The following is a 21,017-nucleotide window of genomic DNA, read 5'->3' on the forward strand; positions in this document are numbered from 1 at the left end:
GGCGGCTCGGCTGGACTCGGCTCGGCGCGGCGGGTGCGCAGCGCTCAGCACCCGGGAGCATCTTCCAGCCCCTTCCCTCTTATAGGGGCGGCGCGGAGGGTCCCCATGGGCCGGTCCCGCCGAGCGGGGCCTCCCCGCGTCCTCGCCCTAACAATGGGGAGCGGCGGAGCCGCGGCACCTCTTATGGGGCGGCCGGAGCGGCGGCGCCGGGCCTGTCCGTCACGGCCCGGATTAGCCCGGCGGGTGGCTGCGCCCCGGCCCCGTGCCCAGACCGCGGCCCGGGCTCGGGGGGGACACCCCGCTGCCGCCCCCCGCCCTCCCCTACCGCCCCACGCACACGGTCTACCGGTACCGGCACCGGCACCGGCGGGGGGAGCCCGGCACGGCCCGGGACAGCTCCCTGTGCAAGGAGGAATGGGTCCTGGAATAGCCCGGGACGGCCCGGGATGGCTCCGGGAGCACGGAGGGAGCGGGGGCCGGGGATAGCCCGGGAAGTCCCGGGACGGCCCGGGGCGCACGGGGGAGTGGAGTGACGGGATCTCCCGGGACAGCCCCGGACGCACGGGAGGGGCAGAGTCCCGGGACAGCCCGGGGCGCAGAGAGGACGACCGTCCCGGGACCGCCGGGTTTGTGGGGACGGGGGACGTGCAGCCCCCGGGGCGCGGGACCGTCGGGGCTGCGCCGATCGTCGGTGCCGGTCCGGAGCCCCCGGGCCCCTCGCCCGGCGCGACGGGGCGGCCGCATCCTCTCGCCGCTGGGGGCCAGCAGCCGTGGCCCGACCACCGGCGCTGCACCCCGTATCCCCCCCCCCCCCCCCCCGCGAACATGCCCGTGGGCGCCCACGGCGTGTGCAACTCTCGTGGGTGCGACACGGCCCGGCAGGGCTCCCCCAGCCCCGGGGAGGGGGGAGGGATGGTCCGGGGGGTGATGGAAGGAGGGAAGGAGGGGATGGAGGGAAGGGCAGAGGGTGCCCGAGGTGTGGGGGGGGCCTGGCGTGGCCGTGGATAGGGCTACGGTGACAGTGACACCGGACCGGTGCGGGCACGTGTCTCGGTGGGGACGAGGGTCTGTCCCCGCTTTCCCCCACCCCGGGGAGGGGTGTGTGTGGGTGAACCCCCGGGGCCAGGCCGGCCGGGAGGGGCGGGGAGCGGAGCCCCCCCGTTGTGGCGGGGCCGGGGGCGGGTAATCCCCCCGCGGCGGTTTCCCCGGACCAGTCATGCGGGGCCGGATTAGCCCCGCTCGTCCGTCACGGCCCGGGGCCGCCGCTCACGATTTTAATTCAAGGACTGACAAAGCCCGGGCCGGTGCGGGGGGGCAAACACCGGGTACCCTCCCCCTCACCCCCTCCCCCGGACCGGGAGGGGCCCGAGGCCGCGCCGGGGTCTGCTCCAGCGCGGCGGCTCCCCCCCCCGCCCGCCCGCCTCGCCCCGGTTCCCGGCCGGGCCAGGCCGTGTCCGCGCCCTCGGGCCGCCGCCCCGTCGGGGCTCCCGGGGCTGAGGTCAGCGGCCGCGGGGAGGCCCTGGGGCGCGGCCGGGAGGGCCCTGCCCGGGGCCGTGCCACCACCGGCCGGGCCCAGCCCGCCCCGCTCCATCCCGGGGGTCCCCGCTCCCCCCGCACCCCCTGCCCGCCACCCCCGTTCCCCCATCCCCTCTGCAGCCCCCCCGCAGCCAGACGGCGGCCCCCGGGGGGGAATGCGCATCCCCCAGACCCGGGGTGTCCGCGGGAACCCGGCGGCGCGGAACAGCTCCCGCAGCCGTCGGGGCGGCCGGTGCTGCCGGTGCCCCGGGGCGGACGCCGTTACTTGCCCGGGGCGGGCGGAGGGGGGGGCCGGGGAGGGGGGACGGCGCGTCCCGTCCCGCCGTACCGAGCGGGGATGGACGGAGGGAGGGAGGGAGGGAGGGACGCGGGGACGGACGACAGTGGGACGGACAGACAGCGGGACAGCTGGGCGGATCGATGGACAGCGTGATGTGGGGGGGAACGTGAGCATCGGGACGGCCTCAGTACCGCCGGTACCGCTCCGGAACGGGACAGGGGGAGCCCCCTGGGACCCCTGTGCCGTTATTGGGGTTCCCGCCCCCCGTGCAGCACAGCCCCCCCCCGCCCCCCACATGGACGGGGTTCTGCCTCTCCGGTGCTCATGCCGGGGGGGAGGGGGCACCGGGACCCCCCGCTCACCTCCTCCCCATCACCTTCCCTCCACCCCCCCCGGTGTAACCCCCCTCCCCGCACTGCCGCAGCCGCTGCCATGGAAACGGCTTGCGGGTCTCGCGAGCTCGACACCCCCCCCACGTTCCCCGCGCTCACCCCCGGGCCCGGTGCGGGGGGGGGGGGGGCGGGAAGCGGAGCGGGTGTTGGGGTGGGGGTGGGGGGGGCACCGGGCGCTCTCGCGAGATCGGCGCGATCGGGCCTCCGCTTCCGGCGGCGGGAGCGGTGCAGAGTCAGCTGCGGGCGGGGGGCGCCACCGGCACCGGCACCGGCACCAGGTGCGGGGGGGGCCGCAGCGGGGTGGGGGCCGGGGCGCCGCGCATCGGCGGGTACGCTGCACCGGGGGGGGTGGGCACCACACCGGGGGGGGGGGGGGCTGCAAGGCGTTTTGGGGGTGCACGGTGCATTGGGGGTGCGGAGCACCGGGGCGGAGGGGGGGCATCGCACCGGGGAGGGGGGGACTGATGTGGTGCGGCGGGAGGGGCGTGGGGTACGGGGGGGCGGGAACGGCGGGGGGGGACGGGGGCTGATGCGGCGGGGGTGGGGGGGCGGTGATTTGGGGGGGGCGCTGCAATCCGGGCGGGGGGGGGGGCGGTGCGTTGGAGGGACGCAGTGTGAGCGGAGTGGGGGTGTTGCTGCGGTCCGGGGGGGTGGGGAGTGAATTCGGGGGGCGTCGCACCGAGGGGCTGCGGGGTCCCCGGGGGCGGCTGCAGCCCACGGCCGGGAGGAGCGCGCTGCGGTGCGGGGGACGGCGCTGGGGCCCCCCCGCCGGCGAGGCTGCAGGGCCGGGGGTCCGTGCATGGGCCGGGGGGTGCGGGGGGGTGTCGGGGCCGGTGTGGGGGCTTTGCTTCCCCCGAGGAGGGCTGCGGTCGTGCCTCAGTTTCCCCTAGTGTGGAACCCTGGTCTATCCCTAGGATGCAGCGTAGGGGGGGCCACATCCCCAGCATGCCCCCCCCATTGACCTGCATAGAGGGGCAGCCTCCACAGAGTGCATGGCCCCGTCCCCAGACCCCTACCAGGGGTCCCCCAAGCCCTGCATTTCCCCAGGACATGGGGAACCCTGATCCCTGCAACCCCCCAGAGCACAGGGGATTCCTGGAGCCCCACAGCTCTCCGCCCCCCCCCCCCCCCCCCCCCCCAATTCTCAGGGCCACTCCCCACCCCAGCGCTTGCCCCGTGCCCCCGCAGGATCCGGCCTCGCCTGCGGACGGAGCCAGCGCCGCCGTCACCATGGGCAACATCTTTGGGAACCTGCTGAAGAGCCTGATCGGGAAGAAGGAGATGCGGATCCTGATGGTGGGGCTGGACGCCGCCGGGAAGACCACCATCCTCTACAAGCTGAAGCTGGGGGAGATCGTCACCACCATCCCCACCATAGGTGTGTAGGGTAGGGGGCGTGCACCAGGCACGGACCCCTCCCTATCAGGGCTTCTTGGGAGGGGGCTCGCAGCCCTGCGTGCCTCAGTTTCCCTCCGCTGTCTCTCCCCCCAGGGTTTAACGTGGAGACAGTGGAGTACAAGAATATCAGCTTCACCGTGTGGGACGTGGGTGGGCAGGACAAGATCCGGCCCCTCTGGCGGCATTACTTCCAAAACACCCAGGGTAGGTCCCCGCCGGGGATGCGGGGAGGGGACGGGGCTTGCCGGGGAGCGGGGCGGCTGTGGGGCCGGAGGGTCCTGCGCTCCCAGCAGCGCCCACTCGCCGCCCCCCAGGGCTGATCTTCGTGGTGGACAGCAATGACCGGGAGCGGGTGAACGAGGCGCGGGAGGAGCTCATGCGGATGCTGGCGGAGGACGAGCTGCGGGACGCCGTCCTCCTCGTCTTTGCTAACAAGCAGGTGGGTCGGCGGGGGGGGTGTCCCCGTGGCGGGGTCGGGACCATCCCTGGGGCGTTGGGGCTGGTGTCTGGGTGCCTGTGGCAGGAGCACGCCCATCCCCAGGCTGATATCTGGCAACCCCTGTGGGCAGGACCATGCCCACGCTTGTGGCATCGAGGCTGGCAGGACCACGTCCATCCCTGTGGCTTCAGGGCTGCCATTAACTGTGGTGGGGCTGTGCCCATCCCCATGGCATCAGGACTGGTGTTTAACACTCCTTCTGGCCGGACCATGCCTGTCCCTGTGGCATCAGAGCTGGTGTCTCACATCCCCATGGCGGGCCTGTGCTCCTCCCCACATGATCAGGGCTGGTGTGAGCCCCCGTGGTGGGATAATGCCCATCCCCACGGCATCAGGGCTGGTGTCAGCCCCAACAGTGGGATAATGCCCATCCCCACGGCATCAGGGCTGGTGTCAGCCCCAACAGTGGGAGGGCGCCCATCCCCACGGCATCAGGGCTGATGCCAGCCCCTGTGGTGGCCCGGCGCCCATCCCCGCGGCATCAGGGCCGGTGCTTGACCCCGGCTCTGCCCTAGGACCTGCCCAACGCCATGAACGCGGCGGAGATCACGGACAAGCTGGGGCTGCACTCCCTGCGCCACCGTAACTGGTACATCCAGGCCACCTGTGCCACCAGTGGGGACGGGCTCTACGAGGGCCTCGACTGGCTCGCCAACCAGCTCAAGAACAAGAAGTGAGCGGGCGGCCGCCGGCCCCGGCCCCCTCCCCGCGCCCCCGGCCCCCCCCCGGGGCCGTGCCAGGCCCCCCCCGGCCGCCCCCTCCCCGCCCCGGTTGGGTTTTGCTTTCTTCTGGCACCGGTTGCTGTGGGGTTTTTCGCCTTTTTTGGGGTCTCTTCGGTTCCCCTCGGATCTCGTGTGTGCGTGCGTGGAAATATAGCTATATATAACGTATCTGGGGGGGCAGGGGCAGAGCCCCGGGGAGTGGGACGGGGGCTGGGGGCCACCTCGGTGCTGCCCTGCCTGGGGGGGGCCATGCCGGGGTACCCTGTCCCTGTGCATGTCCCCGCACCCCTCACCTTCCTCTGGACCAAATGTGGGGGCAGCGGGGCCGCGGGGGGCATTTGGGACCATACACACACACACACACACACCCCAGCACCCCCTCCCGGCCCCACGTGTCCCCCAGGGGTCCCACACGTCCCCGGCCCCCCCCATGTCACTTCGAGGCAGGTCTCCTCCCCGCAGCGTGACCCCCACGGCAGGGGGGTGGGGCATGGGGCTACCGGGACCCCTACAGTCCCCTGGCCATGCCCTCCCCCCAACCCTGGCCACCTGCACCCCAACCCTGTGCCAGCATAGTGATTGTATGTCCCTGCCCCTCACGGATGGACGGACGGACAGCCCCGTACTGTACCCCTCCCTCGGCACCGTATTTATACCCCCGGTCTGTGCTTGGTGTGACGTGTCGCTGCGGCTCTGCCCCGTCTGGGGACGTGTGTACTTACCCCACCCCCCCCTCACGCCTGAGACGGTGGGTGACCCCCGGCCCCCCCTTGGATATTAAACATGTTTTATGTAGCGCTGCCTCACGGCTCTTCTTCCGCAGCCCCCCCAACGCAGGGGTCCCGCGGAGGGGGGCGGTGATGGACAGCCCAGGCTGGTTTTAATTAGAAAGAGCTTAGCAGGGTGAGGGGGGATGGCGGCCCCCCCCCCCCTTCCCAGGCTCATCTTTAGGGGAATATTGGATGAAATGGTAAATCCCATTAGCACTAATCCCAGCTGGGGCGTGGGGATGGTGCCAGCGCCGGGACAGGCGCGAGTGGGGCGCAGTGCCCCGGTGTCACCCCCCCCTATGGGCCAGGGGACCAGCTGAGTCCCATTTGGGGCCAGCGCTGCTGTCCCCATCCCCATGTCCCCTCTGGGTTGGTGACTGGGGGGCTGTTGGCCCCCAGGACCCCCGGTGCTGGTGATACCGAGCCAGGGTGCGGTGCTGGCTATCTGGGCACGTGGGTTCCTCTTACACTGGCCAGGCTGGAGTGGGGGTGACTGGGGTTCCCCAGTGGGCTGGGAGCTGCCAAGCTGGGACGGGTGCACTCCCACTAGCCGGGCCAGTGGCTTTGTCTGGTGGGGGCCAGCCCAGCGCTGACCTGGTGGCCCTAATCCCATTAGCGCCCTGGCCCCCAGCCGCCAGCCTGGCTTCCCCACCTCTCGGCAACCGGGGCTGGTATGTGGGTGCACCGGTGGGGCCAGCGTGCCGATGCCGTCGTCTGGGAGCTGCACCAGGGCCTGTGCCGGCACCACCACCATACGGGGCCACCACCACCATCAACAGGGCCGGCGCGGGGCGAGGGAGCAGGGCTACCCACCATGTGCCACTGTGACCCCCCTGAGCCGGGGCTGCTCCCCGTGTTCCCCGACCCTGGGATCTGCCTCCTGCCCCAGGGGCTGGTGTTCCCCCAGGAGCAGGGACACGGGACCTTTGGGACAGGTTCGGCTCCGCACAGGGCCCCGGCCCAGCCCCGGGCCCCTGAGTCCGGCTCCTCGCAGGCGAGGGGCTTGGCTTCCCGCATGCCGGGGGGGGGGCTGCAAGGGGTGTTGGGGTGCCAGGAGAGGGGATGCTTTGCACCTACTGGCTGCCAGGGAAGGATGCTGGACCTGGGTGGGTGCTCAGGAGGGATGCTGGGCTCGGGTGGGTGCAGAGACGGGTCCTGGCCCCGGGGTGGGTGCCGGGGAGGGGTCCTGGTCCCGGGGGGGGGTGCCGGTTTCTCCAGGCTGTGCTGCCGCCTGCTGGTACCGAGTCCCGACGGCGCCGGTGCTGCACCCAGCCGGTTGCCCTGGGACGAGTCCTCCCGCCCGGACTCCCGCCTGGACCCCCCCACCCGGGGTGGGCGGAGGCGGCCGGTACCACCGGGACCGTCTCCGGGCAGAGGCGGACGCCCGGTGCCAGCCCGGGCTGGGTGGCAGCGGAGCGCCGACGGACGCGTGTCCGCGGGCATCGAGGGGTGGCCGGTACCGAGACACCCCCCCCCCCCCCCGGAAAATCGCCGGGGCTGGGGGCAGCTCCGGCCGCCTCGACGGCGCGTTCCCTGTCCCGGTCCCGGTCCCGGTCCCGGTGCGGTGTCCCGGGGCCGGCGGGGGCGGGGCCGGGGGCGGGGCCCGGGGAGCGCCCGGGGGCCGGGCCGGGGCGGGCGGGGCGGTCCCGGGGCCGCCGCCGCCGCCGCCGCTAGCCCGGCCATGCCGCCCCCCGCCGCGCTGCTGCTGTTGGCGCTGCTGCTGCCGCCGCCGCCGCCCGCCCGCGCCGCCGAGAGCGAAACCGAAAGCGGCGTCCGGGAGCTGCGGCTGGAGACGCTCGTGAGTCCCGGGGGGGGTCGGTGGGGAGCGGGGCACACCGGGGACCCCGGCCGGGGAAGCTGAGACCGGGAGGGGGGGGATGACCGGCGGCACAGCGGGGACGGGAGCACGCGAGGTGCTGATGGCCGGAGGGGCGCAGGGGGGGCGCAGGGGGAGCACCGGGGAGCGCGGCTTGGGCGGGGGGCACCGGGGGGAGCGGGCTGCGGAGCGGGGGGCACCGGGAGGAGCGGGCCGCGGAGGAGGAGCCCGGGGCACCGGGAGGACGGGGGTTCCGGGACGGGGAGTCCGGCTCACGGGGCGCTCGGAGGACCCGTGGGCACGGGGCGTGCGTAGACCCCGAGGCGGGGGGCCCCGGCCCGGCCCCCCGTGACCCCCTCTGTTGCAGGTGGCGCCCCCCGAGGGCTGCACGGAGCTGTCGGCGCCGGGGGACACGGTGCACATCCACTACACGGTGCGGGGCGGGCGGCGGGAGGAACACGTCAGCACTGCGCTCTGCCGGGCGGGGCGGGCGGGGGCGGCGGCGGGGGCGCCTGGGCCGGCTCCGGGGTGGGCATGGGGGTGCTACTGGGATGGTACTGGGGCAGGCATGGGTGTGGTTCTGGGATGGGCACTAGGGGTGGTACTGGGGTGGCACCGGAGTGGGCGTGGGGATGGCACGGGGATGGCACTGGGGTGGCGTGGGGGTGGCACTGCGATGGCACTGGGGTGGGCATGGGGGTGGCACTGGGGCAGCTCAGGGATGGCACTGGGGTGGGCATGGGGGGTGGCACTGGGACTGGCATAGGGACAGCACTGGAGTGGGCATGGGGATGGCACTGGGACAGGCATGGTGACAGCCCTGGGATGGGCCCTGGACCAGCTCGAGGATTGCCCTGGGATGGCCCCAGCACTGGGAGCAGGGCGGGGATGTCCCCAGGGCAGCACTGGGGTTAGCATGGGGACCAGCTAACTGGGACCAGTGGTGGGACCCACATGGGATCTGCCCTGGGGCGGAACCACTTCTGCATCCCCAGGGGTGACCGTGCCCGTGTCCCCGCAGGGCAGTCTGGAAGATGGTCGAATCATCGACACCTCGCTGAGCCGGGACCCGCTCCAGGTGGAGCTGGGCAAGCGCCAAGTCATCCCCGGTGAGTGAGGGGCCAGGGCGAGGGGCTGGGGGGGCTGCGGGACGCCCCCGGCCAGCCCTGCTCACTCCTCTCCCCCCTCTCCTTGCAGGCCTGGAGCAGAGTCTTTTGGACATGTGTGTGGGGTAAGGCGGGGGTAGGGCGAGGGGGCGGGCAGCAACCCCCCCCCAAAGCGTCCCTGCCATGTTTTGGTGTGGGTCTGGCCCCACGGGCACCGGCACCAACGGTCTTTTGCCGTGGCAGGGAGAAGCGGAGAGCCATCATCCCCCCTCACCTGGCCTACGGCAAGCGGGGCTCCCCTCCCACCATCCCAGGTGAGCACAGCCCTCAGGATCCCTGTGGGGTGCCCATGGGGTCTCCCCTGGCCCCCCGCGGTCCCCGCTCAGGCTCTGCCCCCTCCTCGCAGGCGACGCGGTGCTGCGGTTCGAGGTGGAGCTGGTCGGTTTGTCCCGGGCCAGTTACTGGCAGAAGGTGGTGAACGAGGTGCTGCCGCTGCTGTGCCTGGGGCTGGTGCCGGCGCTGCTGGGGCTCATCGGGTACCACCTCTACCGCAAGGCCAGCAGCCCCAAGCTCTCCAAGAAGAAGCTGAAGGAGGAGAAGAGGAACAAAGCCAAAAAGAAATAAAGCCTTCCTCTCGAAAGCGGCAGCTGCTCTGTGTCTGCTCTGTCCAGCTCCAGGGGCGACGGGGCCACAGAACAGTGGGAAGGGGCTGCGCATCCCCCCGCGCTCCCTGCCGCTCTGGCAGCGGGGATTTGGTGCAGCTGAAGTGCTGACGCGTCAGACCTGAGTTGGGAGGTGAGAGACCCACACAATCACCCGCTCTGCCAAAGCTCAGCGTGACCAGAAATAAGACCCTGGAGCACAGTTTTGGGTACAGTTTAGCTCTTTTATGGTACCTCCAGGCAGTCGCGGTCTCTGCAGTCTCTGTGAGTGCCCCAAGGCTGGGTGCCCCAATCCACAGGGTGACACTCAGCCACTGCTGGCGGAGCTGGTGATGGGATCTGGGTGGGTGACCCCTCCCAAGAGGCTGTTGGGGTATGCAGCACCCTGATGACCTTGTGCACAGCCACCCCTGGCACGGGGCAAGTCCCTGGTGACGCAGCTCTTGTGCTCGACAGCGAGGAGAGGGTTGAGCTCGCTGAGCACCTCCTGGGTGATGGCGATCCCCACCAGGTACTGCCTGAGCAGCTCCCGCAGGCGCTGGTTCCTCTGGCTCAGGGCTGCCCGCTCCCGCAGCAGCGCCTGCTCCTCCAGCTTCGCCTTGTTGAACCGCTGCCAGAAGCGCTCCAGCCCCACGTAGTCCCGCATGGCCTGGGTGAGAAGTGGGGAGGAGGGCAGGGGGTCCCCAGCCTGCCCACATGCCAGCCGGGCCGTCCTGGAGGCCGGATCCTATCCCTCGCTCCCCTGCAGTAGTGTCTGGGACCCCGGCGTTGCCTCCTCACCTGGGCCAGGGGCTCCATGGGTGTCTCCTCGAGGACTCGCTGGGCATCTTGCTGCTCCCCCTCGGCCAGCGAGGAAGGGTAGAAAGGCAGCACCTTCTCCTCCTCCGTCTCCAGCCGGCGGCACATCTCGGCCAACCGCAGAATGCGCTGGGCCTGGGGGGGGTGTGAGTGAAGGCAGGGTGGGAGGGGACAGCAGCAGCTCCCCCGGTGCTCCCCCTACCCACAGGGTGCCAGCCTCACCTTCTCCACCACCCGCACCAGTGCCGTCAGGGCAGCGCTGCTCTGCATGGTAAGCCTGGCCAGGCTGCCATGGGCCTTAGCCCTGGCCTGGTTCATCTCGCTCTTGAGCTCCTGGAGCTGCCTGAGGACCCTTTCCTTCTCCTCCCGCGCACGCTGGTTCTGCTCTTCACTCTCTCGGAGGTGAGCTGCGAGCTGGCCCTTGGCAGCTGTGACCAAGTCCTGGGGACAGGCGTAACGTGAGCAGCAGGATGGGGGTGTCTCTGCTCCCACAGCCGCCCCTGCGCCCTGCTGCAACCTGCAGCTTCTGCAGCTTTGTCGCCTGTGTCTCTATCTCCTTGGAGTTCTTCTCATCCTTCTGTTTCAGCACCTCAAAAGCGACCTTCTGGTGCTCGGTGGCCTCTGCGTAGCTCTGCATTGCCTGTTGGAACTGCTCCCAGAGCACCTCCGCCTTCCCGCCCAGCTGCATGCGGCTGTACTGCTTCTCCTGCAGGCTCTGGGGACAGACACAGGTGTGGGTGACCTAGTGCCTCCCAAACCTCGTTGCATGCTCTGCTTGCAAGCCCTAAAAAGCTTGTCACTGGTTCCTCCCCCTGCCTTGTTTTTGATGTCATCTCGGGCACTCTGGAAAGTCAGCGTGGCCTCGTGGTCATTCTTGGCATAATTTTGCTCTGCGGCCAGCGCCACGTCCCGCAGGTAGCAGCTCTCTCGCTCATGCTGCTCAAGGATGGTCCTCCTGGGGAAAACATGGGGGAGCTGCTGGCAGAGGGAGGCCCAGCCAGGCTGTGAGGGGGCTCAGCACCAGGACAGGACAGCTGGTGTGTGCCCTCTCCCCCTCTGTACCTCTCTGTCTCAAACTCCATCTCCAGGGCCTCCAGCTGGGCACTGTACCCCTCCTCCAGGCACACCAGGCGGCAGCGCTGGAGCTGCAATAGGCGGTCAACGTTGTGCAGGTGGCTGCGCAGAGCCCGTGCGCGCTGCTCCTCTGCCTCCTCCAGGTCTGTGACCAGGGACTGCGGAGGTTGGGGGGGTCACGGGTGGGCCCTGGGGCCACCCCTGCCCAGCCAGCCCCTCACTCGCCTCGATGACGCTGTCCTTGCAGTCCATCACCCGCGCAAAGGTCTGGCTGAGGATCTCGATGTCCTGGCGCAGCTCCTTGTCCTTGGTCTCCCGCAGCACCGCCCGCCACTGCGTGTGGAGCTTGTGGAGGTTCAGGGCACTGCTGTGCTCCTCCTTGGCCAGCTTGTCCTGCACGGGGGCCATGAGTGGTGGGGAGAGGAGTCAGGGGATGGGCGGCACGTGGGGAAACGCGCTGCCAAGCCCCCCGCCCCGGCCCCCACCCACCTTCAGGAACCGGGTGACCATCTCCCCCTTCATCTTGGCCGCCTCCTCCTGGGCCAGCGCTTGGCTCTGCAGCAGCAGGAGCCCGTCCTCCGCCGCCATGGGGGCTGCTGCCCGCGGGCCGCGCTTGGCCGGCATGGTGCCTGGGCACAGAGCGTGAGAAGTGTGGTGGGAAGCCCAGGGTACCGGCCACGGCCCCTGCAGGGACGACCCCCCCTCACCCCCCACCCAGGCCCCATCTCCCCCCCGGCCACCCCCATCTCCTCCTGGGGTCTCCCCAGGCCCCCTCACTTTGGGGTACCCCCAAGCTCCATCGTCCCCACATCCCTCCGGTCCTCCTCCCCCCGCCCCTCGGCGTCCGCTCCCGCACCACGGGGGTCCCGCCCCCCCGAGTCCCGGTACCGGTCGCGCCCCCCAACACCCGGCCCAGCGGCCGGCGTCCCACCGGTCTCCTAGCAACCTGCACTTCCGGTTTGTGGGGGGAGCGGGGCCTCACTTCCGTCCGCAGCCAGACAGGCACCCCCTGGCTTGGAGGAGCGGCCTCGCAGCCCAAAGGGCGGGACCCGGCTGTCCAACGTCTCTCAGGCATTGGCCGGCGTGCCGAGAGCTGCCGCGGCGATTGGCGAGCGGGCGCCGCCGTGGGCGGGGCTTGGCGCCGGCGGGGTATATAAGGGCGCTGCGGCGGCAGGGCGCAGGGCCGGCGGGCGGGCGGCGAGAGCGGCAGCGCTCTGCGCCGCCGCCATGCGCGAACGGAGGCCGGTACCGGCCGCCCCGGCCCGCTGCAAGCTGGTGCTGGTGGGCGACGTGCAGTGCGGCAAAACGGCCATGCTGCAGGTGCTGGCAAAGGATTGCTACCCTGAGGTGAGCCGGGACCGGGACCGAGCACCGGGGATCGGCAGCGGCACCGGCCGCTGACGCTCTCGGTGCCGTTGCAGACGTACGTGCCCACCGTGTTTGAGAACTACACGGCGTGTTTGGCCAGCGAGGAGCAACGGGTGGAGCTGAGCCTCTGGGACACCTCCGGTACCGGGGTGGGGGGGAGGAAGGTGCATGCACGGGGGTGGGGGGGGTCCCTCCGGTACCGGGGGGTGCAGCGGGGCGGGGGCGGCCCCGGTCCCCGTCCCGGTGGCAGGTGATGGGATATTTGCAGGGGGAAGGTAACTTGGGGGTTGTGGGGGGTGGCAGGCCTGGGGGGGCCCTGTCGGGGGGTTGCAGCAGAGGGAGCCGTGCAGTGGGGTCCCCGCAGTGGGGGGGGCTTGGTGGCCGCAGTGGGGTCACCTGGGGGGTGGGATGGTTCGGGGTGGGGGTACGCATCCCTGGGGCTAGGGGGCACAGGGGAGCCTGGCTCCTGAGGAGTCCCCGGGGACCGGCCCTGCGGGGAGGGCACAGGAGACAGGCGGGGGGGGGGACGCGAGGCTGAGCCCTTTCCTGGTGGGGTCCCCCACACCGGGGTGAGCCCCCCAGGGAGGGTATGGGGTGCTGGGGCTCCTGTGCCCTCCCTGCGGGGCTGCCTGTCGATGGGGGGAATGGGACATCCTGGTATCGCCCCTCCCTGGTCACCCCCAAAGGGCTGGGGGGCCGGGGCACCCTACCCTGGTGCTGCAGTGTCCCCCCCCGTCGGAGGGGGGGGTCCCCGCCACCCGCGGTCCCCACGTTGCTATGGCGATGCGCTGGCGCAGCCTCTTTGCTATTCCACGCACGGAGCGTCTGGGCTGCAAAACCCCTCCGAGGCCCGTTCGGGGGCGGCGATGGGGGGGGGGGCACCCCGGCCACCCCCACACCCGAAGGGGCATCCCGCAGCCCCACGCACCGCCTCCCCCTGCAGTCCCCAGTGCGGTGCTGGTAGCCCCGGTTCCCTGGGGACCCTGTGGGGGTGGTAGCCCCTCCCCCCCATTCCTGGCTGCCCCCCACCACCCCAGCCCGCTGGCAGGGCTCCCCAACGTGGGGGGGTGGCTGTTATATAAACACCACGGGATCCATTTCCCGCTGCCTCGTTAGGGGTGATGGCGATGCTAACGGGTTGCGGGGAGCGGAGGTGGTGTTCTGGGGGACCCTAGAGCTGTGTGCCCCCCACCCCAGCCTGGAGGGGGGGCTGTGTCCCTTGGCAAGCATCTCCTGCCTGGGGGCCTGGGTGCTTTGAGGGGGTGCTGTGCAATGACACCCCCTTTTCTCCCAGGCTCTCCCTACTATGACAACGTGCGTCCCCTCTGCTACAGCGACTCGGACGCCGTCCTGCTCTGCTTCGACATCAGCCGCCCCGAGACCCTGGACAGCGCGTCCAAGAAGGTGGGGGGTGGGGTGAGGGGAGAAGCCCCTCTGGAGGGGTGGCAAGGGGAGCTGTTTGGGGTCCCCTTGCACTGACGGTGGCTCTGCGCCCCTCACCCTGCAGTGGAAGACGGAGATCCTGGACTATTGCCCCAACACGCGGGTGCTGCTCATCGGCTGCAAGACGGACCTACGGACAGACCTGAGCACCCTGATGGAGCTCTCCCACCAGAAACAGGCACCCATCTCCTATGAGCAGGTTGGGGATGGTGGGGGGCAGCGGGGTCGCATGGGGGGGTGGGTTTGGGGTGCCGTGCTGGCCTCATGTAGGGTTGGGTTGCAGGGTTGCGCAGCGGCCAGGCAGCTGGGAGCCGAGAGCTACTTGGAGTGCTCGGCCTTCACCTCGGAGAAGAGTGTCCACAGCATCTTCCGGACCGTGTCCGGCATCTGCCTCAGCAAAGCTCCCCCGCAGCCCCCCAGAAGCCCCCCCCGCAGCCTCTCCAAGAGACTCCTGCACCTGCCCAGCCGCTCCGAGCTCATCTCTTCCACCTTCAAGAAGGAAAAAGCAAAAAGCTGCTCCGTCATGTGAAGGGGGGGACATGAAAGCCCCCAGCCCTCCTGACCCCCTAGGATGGGGTGGGGGGCTGGGCAGGGCTGCAGAGTCCCCCACAAGGAGGATGGGGTGCCTGCTGCCCTCCCATCTCATCGCTTCCCCTGCCAGTCCCCCCATCCTGGGGGGCAGCCCCCATGGAGCTGCCATGAGTAGGGGTCTGGGGGGGCCCAGGGGGCTGCTCAATAGCTGCCCCCCAAACCCCAGGGTGGGGGGGCTCATCCACGGACTCATTCTGTTCCCCCAGTGCTGCCCCATCCCTCATCTGCTGCTTGGACCCGGGGACCCTGGTGGGGAGGGGGGCACCGGTGGGGGGCGCTGTTTTATGGACTGTCTGGGGTGGGGTGGGAATGTCTCTGTTCCATGTCAGTGTTATTAAAAAGCTTATTTATTATCAGAAATATAACACCCACCCACGTGCAGCGGGTGCCTGGTCCTGTGGGGGTTTTTTTTGGGGGGGGGGGGGGCTGGCTGGCTGGCTGGGGGGGTGGCAAATCCTGTGTTTGGGAGGGGTGGTGTTGGGGTTTGGGTGTTGTTGGTGTTCACCCTGGGGCAGGGTCTGCCCTGTGTCACCAGTGCCAGCGAGGAAGGGTGGCGCTGCCGCTGATATCAGCTTGGGCTGTCACCCAGGGGTGGTGACGCAGAGGGCAAAGTCCCTGGGGTGGGGGGGTAGTCCCCTGTCTGGGCTGGGGGGGCCCTGGGCCTCTCCTTCTTTCCCCCCAACGCCTACGTGGCATTGCCTGCACCCCCCAGTTTGGGCATGGGGCGTGTGGGGTACGTGGGGACATTGCTATTGGGGGGGGGTTAATTTGGGGGCGTCAGTGTCGCTGGGCGGCGGAGGGATCCGCGGTGCTGCGGCCCCGGCAGGCGCGGGGGCTGCTGGGAGTTGTAGTTCCGAGGCGGAGGCGGCCTCGCCTTCCCGGCGTGCCCCGCGGCGGACATGGCGGCGGGGCGGCGCTGAGGCCTGGGCCCGCGGGCGGCGGCGGTGAGCGCGGGCAGGGCCGGGGCGGCGCCGGGGACCCCTGGGCTCGAGGGGCTGGGGGACCCCGCTACCGCGTCACTGGGCTGCACTCCCGCGCCGGGCGCGCAGGGCAGGGCCTGGATCCCCGGCTATCCCGGTCCCCACGGGCCTCCCGGGTCCCCTGGGTCCCGCCGTCCTCCTTGCTTCCTCTCCCGGTCTCCTGTGTCCCTCCCCGGGGTCCCCCAGCCCTCCCCGGTTCCCCCGGCCCTCCCTAGGTCCCCTGCGTCCACCCCACCCGGGTCCCCCAGCCTTCCCTGCTCCCTCTCCGGGTCTCCCGGCTCTCCTCGGGTCCGCTGTGCCCCCCCAGCCCTCCCTGCTCCCTCCCAATGTCTCTATGCACCCCCGTCTCCGTGTCTCCCAGCCATCCCTGCGTCTCCACAGCCCCCCAGCACCCTCCCCAAGTCCCCTGTGCCTCTCCTCGGGTTCCGCAGCTCTCCCCAGGGCCCTTGTGTGCCTTCCCGGGTCCCGCACCCCTCCCTGCTTCCCTCTCACTTCCCCAGCCCTCTCCGAGTCTCCCCAGCACCCTCTCCAGGTCCCCTGTGCCCCCCCGCCAGGTTTTCCTAGCCCTCTCTGCTCTCTCCCTGGGTCCCCCAGCTCTCCCTGGCTCCCCTGTGCTCCCCCTGCCCCGGGGCCCCCAGCCCTCCCCGCTCCCTCCTGGGATCCTCCCCCGATCCCCTGCTCCATCTGACCCTCTGCCCCCCAGATGGCCGGAGAGCTGACGGACAAGAAGGACCGGGACGTGTCCCCTGCTAAGGAGGAGAGGAAGCGCTCCCGCTCCCCTGACAGGGACAGGGACCGGGATCGGGATAGGGATCGTGACCGGGACCGCAAGGGTTCCCCCCCCAAGGACAGGAAGCGGCACCGGTCCCGGGACAGGAGACGAGGCAGCCGGTCGCGGTCCCGCTCCCGGTCCAAGTCGACAGAGAGGTGAGGGATGTTACAGGGGCCTCCCCAGCTTTTTCGGGAAGAACTCTTCTGCTCTCATATGCCCGTAACGGCCCCACAACGGGGCAGGTGCGGTGGCTGGGCTGGGGCCGCACTGTGACTGCCCCGCTCCACAGGGATCGCCGGCACAAAGAGCGGGACCGGGACCGGAGCAAGAAGGACCGGGAGCGGGAGAAAGATGGACACCGGCGGGACAAGGACAGGAAGCGGTCGAGGTGAGCCCCCTGTCTTATTGGGGTGACCCCAGTCTTCCGTAAGCATGCCGGTGCTGTTCCCTGTAGGGAGCGTTGTCCTGGGTGCGAGCGGGATTCGGTGGGGACGGGGTGACCCTGAGGCTGTGTTCGGTACCTGATTTCTCCTCGTTTCGCTGGGAAGCTTGTCCCCAAGCAGGGGCAAGGACTCAAAGTCCCGGAAGGAGCGGGACTCACGGAAGGTGGAGGAGGAGGAGGAGAATGCCCTGAAGAAGGAGAAGGTGAGGAAGGCGGAGAGGGGGCTTGGCTGGGAATGGCTTCTGGGCAGGGATCGCTCTGGTGAGGCAAAGGGTCCCCGTTGGGGGCTGCCAACGGTCCGGCCCCATGTTCACAGGCCCAGCCCCTGTCCTTGGAGGAGCTGCTGGCTAAGAAGAAGGCTGAAGAGGAGGCAGAAGCCAAGGTAGGAGCAGAAGTTGTCTCCTGCATCGGGACTCTCCCGCATGGTGCCTGTGGTACGGGATGGATGTTTGGGGCGGTGATCCTGTCCTGGGGCAGCCCCAGCAGTGAGGGGGCCATTGCCGGGCCCGGTGTGAGCCGTGCTCTCTCCTGCCCCAGCCCAAGTTCCTGTCCAAGGCGGAGAGGGAGGCCGAGGCCTTGCGGCGGCGGCAGCAGGAGGTGGAGGAGCGGCAGCGTCTGCTGGAGGAGGAGAGGAAGAAGAGGAAGCAGTTCCAGGAGATGGGGAGGAAGATGCTGGGTAAGGTGTTGTCCCATGGCAGTCTGCCTGGCTGTGAGGCGCTGGGGCAGGACCCCCTGGAGCCCCCCAGCCCTGGTGGGGGAGTGCACGGCTCTGAGCCCCTTCCCCTGCTCCCCAGAAGACCCCCAGGAGCGTGAGCGCAGGGAGCGCCGGGAGCGCATGGAGCGGGAGACCAACGGCACGGAGGATGAGGAGGGCAGGCAGAAGATTCGGGAGGAGAAAGATAAGAGCAAAGAGCTCCACGCCATCAAGGTAGCGCTGGGGGCCAGGCTGGGGTGGTGGGGGGCTGGGGTCGTGGGGGGCTGGGTTCCCACCCCACTGATCTTCTCCCGCCCACAGGAGCGTTACCTGGGAGGAGTGAAGAAGCGGAGACGCACGCGGCACCTGAACGACCGCAAGTTCGTCTTCGAGTGGGACGCATCGGAAGATACGTCCATCGATTACAACCCCTTGTGAGTGGTGGGGTGCCCCTGGGGCTGGGGGTACTCCTGGGGGTGCAGGGCGGCCTGAGCCCCGCCCCTGATGCTCCCCCCCCGGCTCCAGGTATAAGGAGCGGCACCAAGTGCAGCTGCTGGGCCGGGGCTTCATCGCAGGGATTGACCTGAAGCAGCAGAAACGGGAACAGTCACGCTTCTACGGGGACCTGATGGAGAAGAGGCGGACGCTGGAGGAGAAGGAGCAGGAGGAGTGAGCGCACGCGAGGGGAGCTGGGAGGGCACCGAGGGGTGTTTGGGGTTCTGGCTGCCTCTGCTTGGCCAGGGTGCAGAGCTGGGGGGTGGCTCTGGGCTGCAGAACGTCCTTCTGATGGGTGGCAGGACAATTCCAGCCTCCCCAGAGGCACAGAGTGAGCCCTGTCCCCTTCTTCGCCCCCACCCAGAGCCCGGCTGCGGAAGCTGCGGAAGAAGGAGGCCAAGCAGCGCTGGGACGACCGGCACTGGTCCCAGAAGAAGCTGGACGAGATGACAGACAGGGACTGGCGCATTTTCCGCGAGGATTACAGCATCACCACCAAGGGGGGCAAGATCCCCAACCCTATCCGCTCCTGGAAGGACTCGTCCCTGCCCCCCCACATCCTGGAGGTCATCGACAAGTGCGGCTACAAGGTGGGCATGGGGAGGGGGGCTGCTGCCAGACCCTGACAGCCCTCGGTGGAGCTGGGCGGAGGGGAAAAGGGCTGGCTCTTGGGGTTGAGTCTTTGGGGGGGTGAGGAAGGGAAGTTCTGCTCCCAAACCTGCCGCTCCCCTCGCCAGGAGCCCACCCCCATCCAGCGCCAGGCGATCCCCATCGGCCTGCAGAACCGCGACATCATCGGCGTGGCTGAGACCGGCAGCGGCAAAACTGCAGCTTTCCTCATCCCGCTGCTGGTGTGGATCACCACCCTGCCCAAGATCGATCGGTAGGTGGGACGGGGCAGGGTGCCAGGGCGACGCTGCAGAGGGTGGTGAGCGCGGCACCGTGGGTGACACGGCCGTGCCCTGCCATGCTGCAGGATTGAGGAGTCAGACCAGGGTCCCTACGCCATCATCCTGGCCCCCACCCGAGAGCTGGCCCAGCAGATTGAGGAGGAAACCATCAAGTTTGGGAAACCTCTGGGCATCCGCACGGTGGCCGTGATCGGAGGCATCTCCCGCGAGGACCAAGGTTTCCGCCTTCGCATGGGCTGCGAGGTGAGTGTTGGCCCCTGGGGAGGACGGTGAGGGGACCTTGGGGTGGCCAGGCTGCGGACACCAACCCTCCTGGTCCCCCAGATTGTCATCGCCACGCCAGGACGCCTCATCGATGTGCTGGAGAACCGATACCTGGTGTTGAGCCGATGCACCTACGTGGTGCTGGACGAGGCGGATCGCATGATCGACATGGGCTTCGAGCCTGACGTGCAGAAGATCCTGGAGCACATGCCCGTCACCAACCAAAAACCTGACACCGACGAGGCCGAGGACCCCGAGAAGATGTTGGCCAACTTTGAGTCAGGGAAGCACAAGTACAGACAGGTGGGTGGAGGCAGGAGACTTGGGGCGTTGTTGTGGGTGCTCCCGCGGGGCTGAGCATGGTCCGTGGGGTGGAGAGGGCACAGCCTGGGGCCGAGGGAGCGCAGCTGCATTCCTGCCCCACAGGGGACGTTGCTCACGGCCCCGTTCTCTCACAGACCGTCATGTTCACGGCCACCATGCCGCCGGCGGTTGAGCGCCTGGCCCGCAGCTACCTCCGTCGTCCGGCTGTAGTCTACATCGGCTCCGCCGGCAAACCCCACGAGCGGGTGGAGCAGAAGGTCTTCCTCATGTCGGAATCGGAGAAGAGGTGCGGAGGGGGCCACTGGGACGGGCTGGAGTGGGAGGATGGGTCTTGGGGGTGGTGTTGGGGGAAATTTGGGGGTGAGGGAGCTCTGGGAGGGGGACTCTGGAGAGTGGAGGGCCTGCTGTGGGATACCTCAGCCTCTCCTTGACCAACTGTCCTCCTCCCCAACAGGAAGAAGCTGTTAGCCATCCTGGAGCAGGGCTTCGACCCGCCCATCATCATCTTCGTCAACCAGAAGAAGGGTTGCGACGTGCTGGCGAAGTCTCTGGAGAAGATGGGGGTGAGTCTGGGCTGGGCCGGAGTCTCCCCTCTTTGGGTGTGGCGGGTGGGGGTTGGGCCGAGCCCCTGCACCCCCATCCCCACGTGGAGACCCCACAACACAGCTCCGGGCACCACCGGCCCCCCGCTGATGCCCTCCTCGTCTCGCAGTACAACGCCTGCACCCTGCACGGCGGCAAAGGCCAGGAGCAGCGAGAGTTTGCCCTCTCCAACCTGAAGGCCGGGGCCAAGGACATCCTGGTGGCCACGGACGTGGCCGGACGCGGTATCGACATCCACGACGTCTCCATGGTCGTCAACTACGACATGGCCAAGAACATCGAGGGTGAGTCGGGGCCGGCCCGGGGGGCTGCGGGGTGCGGCGGGGGCTGCCTGGCACCGGTGCTGCCTGCGCCGAGGCCCTGCCTGACCCCGCCGCCCCCCTGCAGATTACATCCACCGCATCGGGCGGACGGGCCGAGCGGGGAAGAGCGGCGTAGCCATCACCTTCCTCACAAAGGAGGATTCTACCGTCTTCTACGACCTGAAGCAGGCCATCCTGGAGAGCCCGGTGTCCTCCTGCCCGCCCGAGCTGGCCAACCACCCCGACGCCCAGCACAAGCCTGGCACCATCCTCACCAAGAAGCGGCGGGAGGAAACCATCTTCGCCTGAGTCCCCGGGGCCAGTGTCCCCCTCTCGGTCACCCTTTTGGGGTCGATGGGACCAGCGGGGCTGGGGGCTGCCAGGACTTGTCTGGCCGCTCTTTTCCTAGACCCCCAGACCCCTGTGCAGCCGGGACTGCCGACAGCAGAGACTGGAGCTGGGACTGTCCCAAAATGTCCCCCCTGTTCTCCCAGTCCTCCTCCCCGCCTTCCCCACCGACCGGTGGAGCTGCCAGAGGCTGTTTGGGGGCAGGTTCCTCCCTGCCCGCCTGCTGCCGGAGCAGGGCTGGTGCTGGGCTTCGCGTGCTGGTTTTTAGGCAGGGCTGTCCCAGGAGCTGTGTTCACTTCATCCCTTTTTTAGCTGAAACTCCAGGCTGCTGGAATAAACCCGCAGCTGCGTTGCTGGAAGGATGTCGCCTCCTCGTGCTCTCCATTCCTACGGTGCCGCCAGCCCCTGGGTGCCATCTCCCCGCACC

At 69.7% G+C, this 21,017-nt stretch overlaps 5 protein-coding genes across 7 annotated transcripts; 4 read left to right on the forward strand and 1 right to left on the reverse strand.

Moving 5' to 3' along the window:
- Positions 1 to 1,908: 1,908 nt before the first annotated feature.
- Positions 1,909 to 5,622, forward strand: ARF3 (ADP ribosylation factor 3). 2 transcript variants are annotated; one of them, XM_064474302.1, is made up of 5 exons: positions 1,909 to 2,012; positions 3,397 to 3,586; positions 3,700 to 3,810; positions 3,921 to 4,045; positions 4,621 to 5,622. In XM_064474302.1, exons 2-5 carry the CDS (start codon positions 3,439 to 3,441, stop codon positions 4,780 to 4,782), a joined length of 546 nt encoding a protein of 181 aa, XP_064330372.1. In that variant the 5' UTR covers positions 1,909 to 2,012; positions 3,397 to 3,438; the 3' UTR covers positions 4,783 to 5,622. The 2 variants fall into 2 exon arrangements, with proteins under 2 accessions (XP_064330372.1, XP_064330371.1); XM_064474301.1 differs by lacking the exon at positions 1,909 to 2,012 and adding an exon at positions 2,393 to 2,486.
- A 1,605-nt stretch (positions 5,623 to 7,227) lies between these two features.
- On the forward strand, positions 7,228 to 9,159 carry FKBP11 (FKBP prolyl isomerase 11). Its single transcript, XM_064474295.1, has 6 exons — positions 7,228 to 7,395; positions 7,781 to 7,846; positions 8,435 to 8,522; positions 8,611 to 8,644; positions 8,763 to 8,833; positions 8,926 to 9,159. The coding sequence occupies exons 1-6, from the start codon at positions 7,279 to 7,281 to the stop codon at positions 9,141 to 9,143; spliced, it is 594 nt and encodes a 197-aa protein (XP_064330365.1). The 5' UTR covers positions 7,228 to 7,278; the 3' UTR covers positions 9,144 to 9,159.
- A 235-nt stretch (positions 9,160 to 9,394) lies between these two features.
- CCDC65 (coiled-coil domain containing 65) lies at positions 9,395 to 11,993 on the reverse strand. The gene is made up of 9 exons (XM_064474293.1): positions 11,942 to 11,993; positions 11,543 to 11,682; positions 11,279 to 11,446; positions 11,042 to 11,211; positions 10,796 to 10,934; positions 10,497 to 10,694; positions 10,202 to 10,420; positions 9,962 to 10,114; positions 9,395 to 9,830 (listed from the first exon to the last, which is right to left on the reverse strand). The coding sequence occupies exons 2-9, from the start codon at positions 11,675 to 11,677 to the stop codon at positions 9,489 to 9,491; spliced, it is 1,524 nt and encodes a 507-aa protein (XP_064330363.1). The 5' UTR covers positions 11,678 to 11,682; positions 11,942 to 11,993; the 3' UTR covers positions 9,395 to 9,488.
- On the forward strand, positions 11,967 to 14,743 carry RND1 (Rho family GTPase 1). The gene is made up of 5 exons (XM_064474294.1): positions 11,967 to 12,400; positions 12,475 to 12,562; positions 13,716 to 13,825; positions 13,929 to 14,063; positions 14,148 to 14,743. Exons 1-5 carry the CDS (start codon positions 12,281 to 12,283, stop codon positions 14,391 to 14,393), a joined length of 699 nt encoding a protein of 232 aa, XP_064330364.1. The 5' UTR covers positions 11,967 to 12,280; the 3' UTR covers positions 14,394 to 14,743.
- Positions 14,744 to 15,278: 535 nt separating this feature from the next.
- Positions 15,279 to 20,949, forward strand: DDX23 (DEAD-box helicase 23). Of its 2 annotated transcripts, none has more exons than XM_064474245.1 (17): positions 15,279 to 15,399; positions 16,139 to 16,362; positions 16,497 to 16,595; positions 16,756 to 16,852; positions 16,966 to 17,031; positions 17,187 to 17,325; positions 17,444 to 17,577; positions 17,665 to 17,777; positions 17,869 to 18,012; positions 18,203 to 18,428; positions 18,576 to 18,721; positions 18,815 to 18,992; positions 19,074 to 19,316; positions 19,472 to 19,623; positions 19,792 to 19,900; positions 20,050 to 20,224; positions 20,328 to 20,949. In XM_064474245.1, exons 2-17 carry the CDS (start codon positions 16,139 to 16,141, stop codon positions 20,549 to 20,551), a joined length of 2,469 nt encoding a protein of 822 aa, XP_064330315.1. In that variant the 5' UTR covers positions 15,279 to 15,399; the 3' UTR covers positions 20,552 to 20,949. The 2 variants fall into 2 exon arrangements, with proteins under 2 accessions (XP_064330315.1, XP_064330316.1); XM_064474246.1 differs by having other exon boundaries at positions 17,447 to 17,577.
- Positions 20,950 to 21,017: the final 68 nt, after the last annotated feature.

Source organism: Phalacrocorax carbo, chromosome 27 (assembly GCF_963921805.1).
Source record: "Phalacrocorax carbo chromosome 27, bPhaCar2.1, whole genome shotgun sequence".
NCBI classification, from domain to species: Eukaryota; Metazoa; Chordata; class Aves; order Suliformes; family Phalacrocoracidae; genus Phalacrocorax; species Phalacrocorax carbo.

What these genes read in the sequence shown, in the direction of transcription:
- ARF3 (XM_064474302.1), top strand. Translation starts at nt 3,439, where the DNA reads ATGGGCAACATCTTTGGGAACCTGCTGAAGAGCCTGATCGGGAAGAAG. An exon ending in CACCACCATCCCCACCATAG is followed by an intron (nt 3,587 to 3,699) that starts GTGTGTAGGGTA and finishes CTCTCCCCCCAG; the next exon opens with GGTTTAACGTGGAGACAGTG. An exon ending in TTACTTCCAAAACACCCAGG is followed by an intron (nt 3,811 to 3,920) that starts GTAGGTCCCCGC and finishes GCCGCCCCCCAG; the next exon opens with GGCTGATCTTCGTGGTGGAC.
- FKBP11 (XM_064474295.1), top strand. Translation starts at nt 7,279, where the DNA reads ATGCCGCCCCCCGCCGCGCTGCTGCTGTTGGCGCTGCTGCTGCCGCCG. An exon ending in CGGTGCACATCCACTACACG is followed by an intron (nt 7,847 to 8,434) that starts GTGCGGGGCGGG and finishes GTGTCCCCGCAG; the next exon opens with GGCAGTCTGGAAGATGGTCG. An exon ending in CTCCCCTCCCACCATCCCAG is followed by an intron (nt 8,834 to 8,925) that starts GTGAGCACAGCC and finishes CCCTCCTCGCAG; the next exon opens with GCGACGCGGTGCTGCGGTTC.
- CCDC65 (XM_064474293.1), bottom strand. Translation starts at nt 11,677, where the DNA reads ATGCCGGCCAAGCGCGGCCCGCGGGCAGCAGCCCCCATGGCGGCGGAG. An exon ending in GCAAGGACAGCGTCATCGAG is followed by an intron (nt 11,212 to 11,278) that starts GCGAGTGAGGGG and finishes CAACCTCCGCAG; the next exon opens with TCCCTGGTCACAGACCTGGA. An exon ending in TGGTGCGGGTGGTGGAGAAG is followed by an intron (nt 10,115 to 10,201) that starts GTGAGGCTGGCA and finishes CACCCCCCCCAG; the next exon opens with GCCCAGCGCATTCTGCGGTT.
- RND1 (XM_064474294.1), top strand. Translation starts at nt 12,281, where the DNA reads ATGCGCGAACGGAGGCCGGTACCGGCCGCCCCGGCCCGCTGCAAGCTG. An exon ending in CAAAGGATTGCTACCCTGAG is followed by an intron (nt 12,401 to 12,474) that starts GTGAGCCGGGAC and finishes GTGCCGTTGCAG; the next exon opens with ACGTACGTGCCCACCGTGTT. An exon ending in TGGACAGCGCGTCCAAGAAG is followed by an intron (nt 13,826 to 13,928) that starts GTGGGGGGTGGG and finishes CTCACCCTGCAG; the next exon opens with TGGAAGACGGAGATCCTGGA.
- DDX23 (XM_064474245.1), top strand. Translation starts at nt 16,139, where the DNA reads ATGGCCGGAGAGCTGACGGACAAGAAGGACCGGGACGTGTCCCCTGCT. An exon ending in TCGACAAGTGCGGCTACAAG is followed by an intron (nt 18,429 to 18,575) that starts GTGGGCATGGGG and finishes TCCCCTCGCCAG; the next exon opens with GAGCCCACCCCCATCCAGCG. An exon ending in CATGGCCAAGAACATCGAGG is followed by an intron (nt 20,225 to 20,327) that starts GTGAGTCGGGGC and finishes GCCCCCCTGCAG; the next exon opens with ATTACATCCACCGCATCGGG.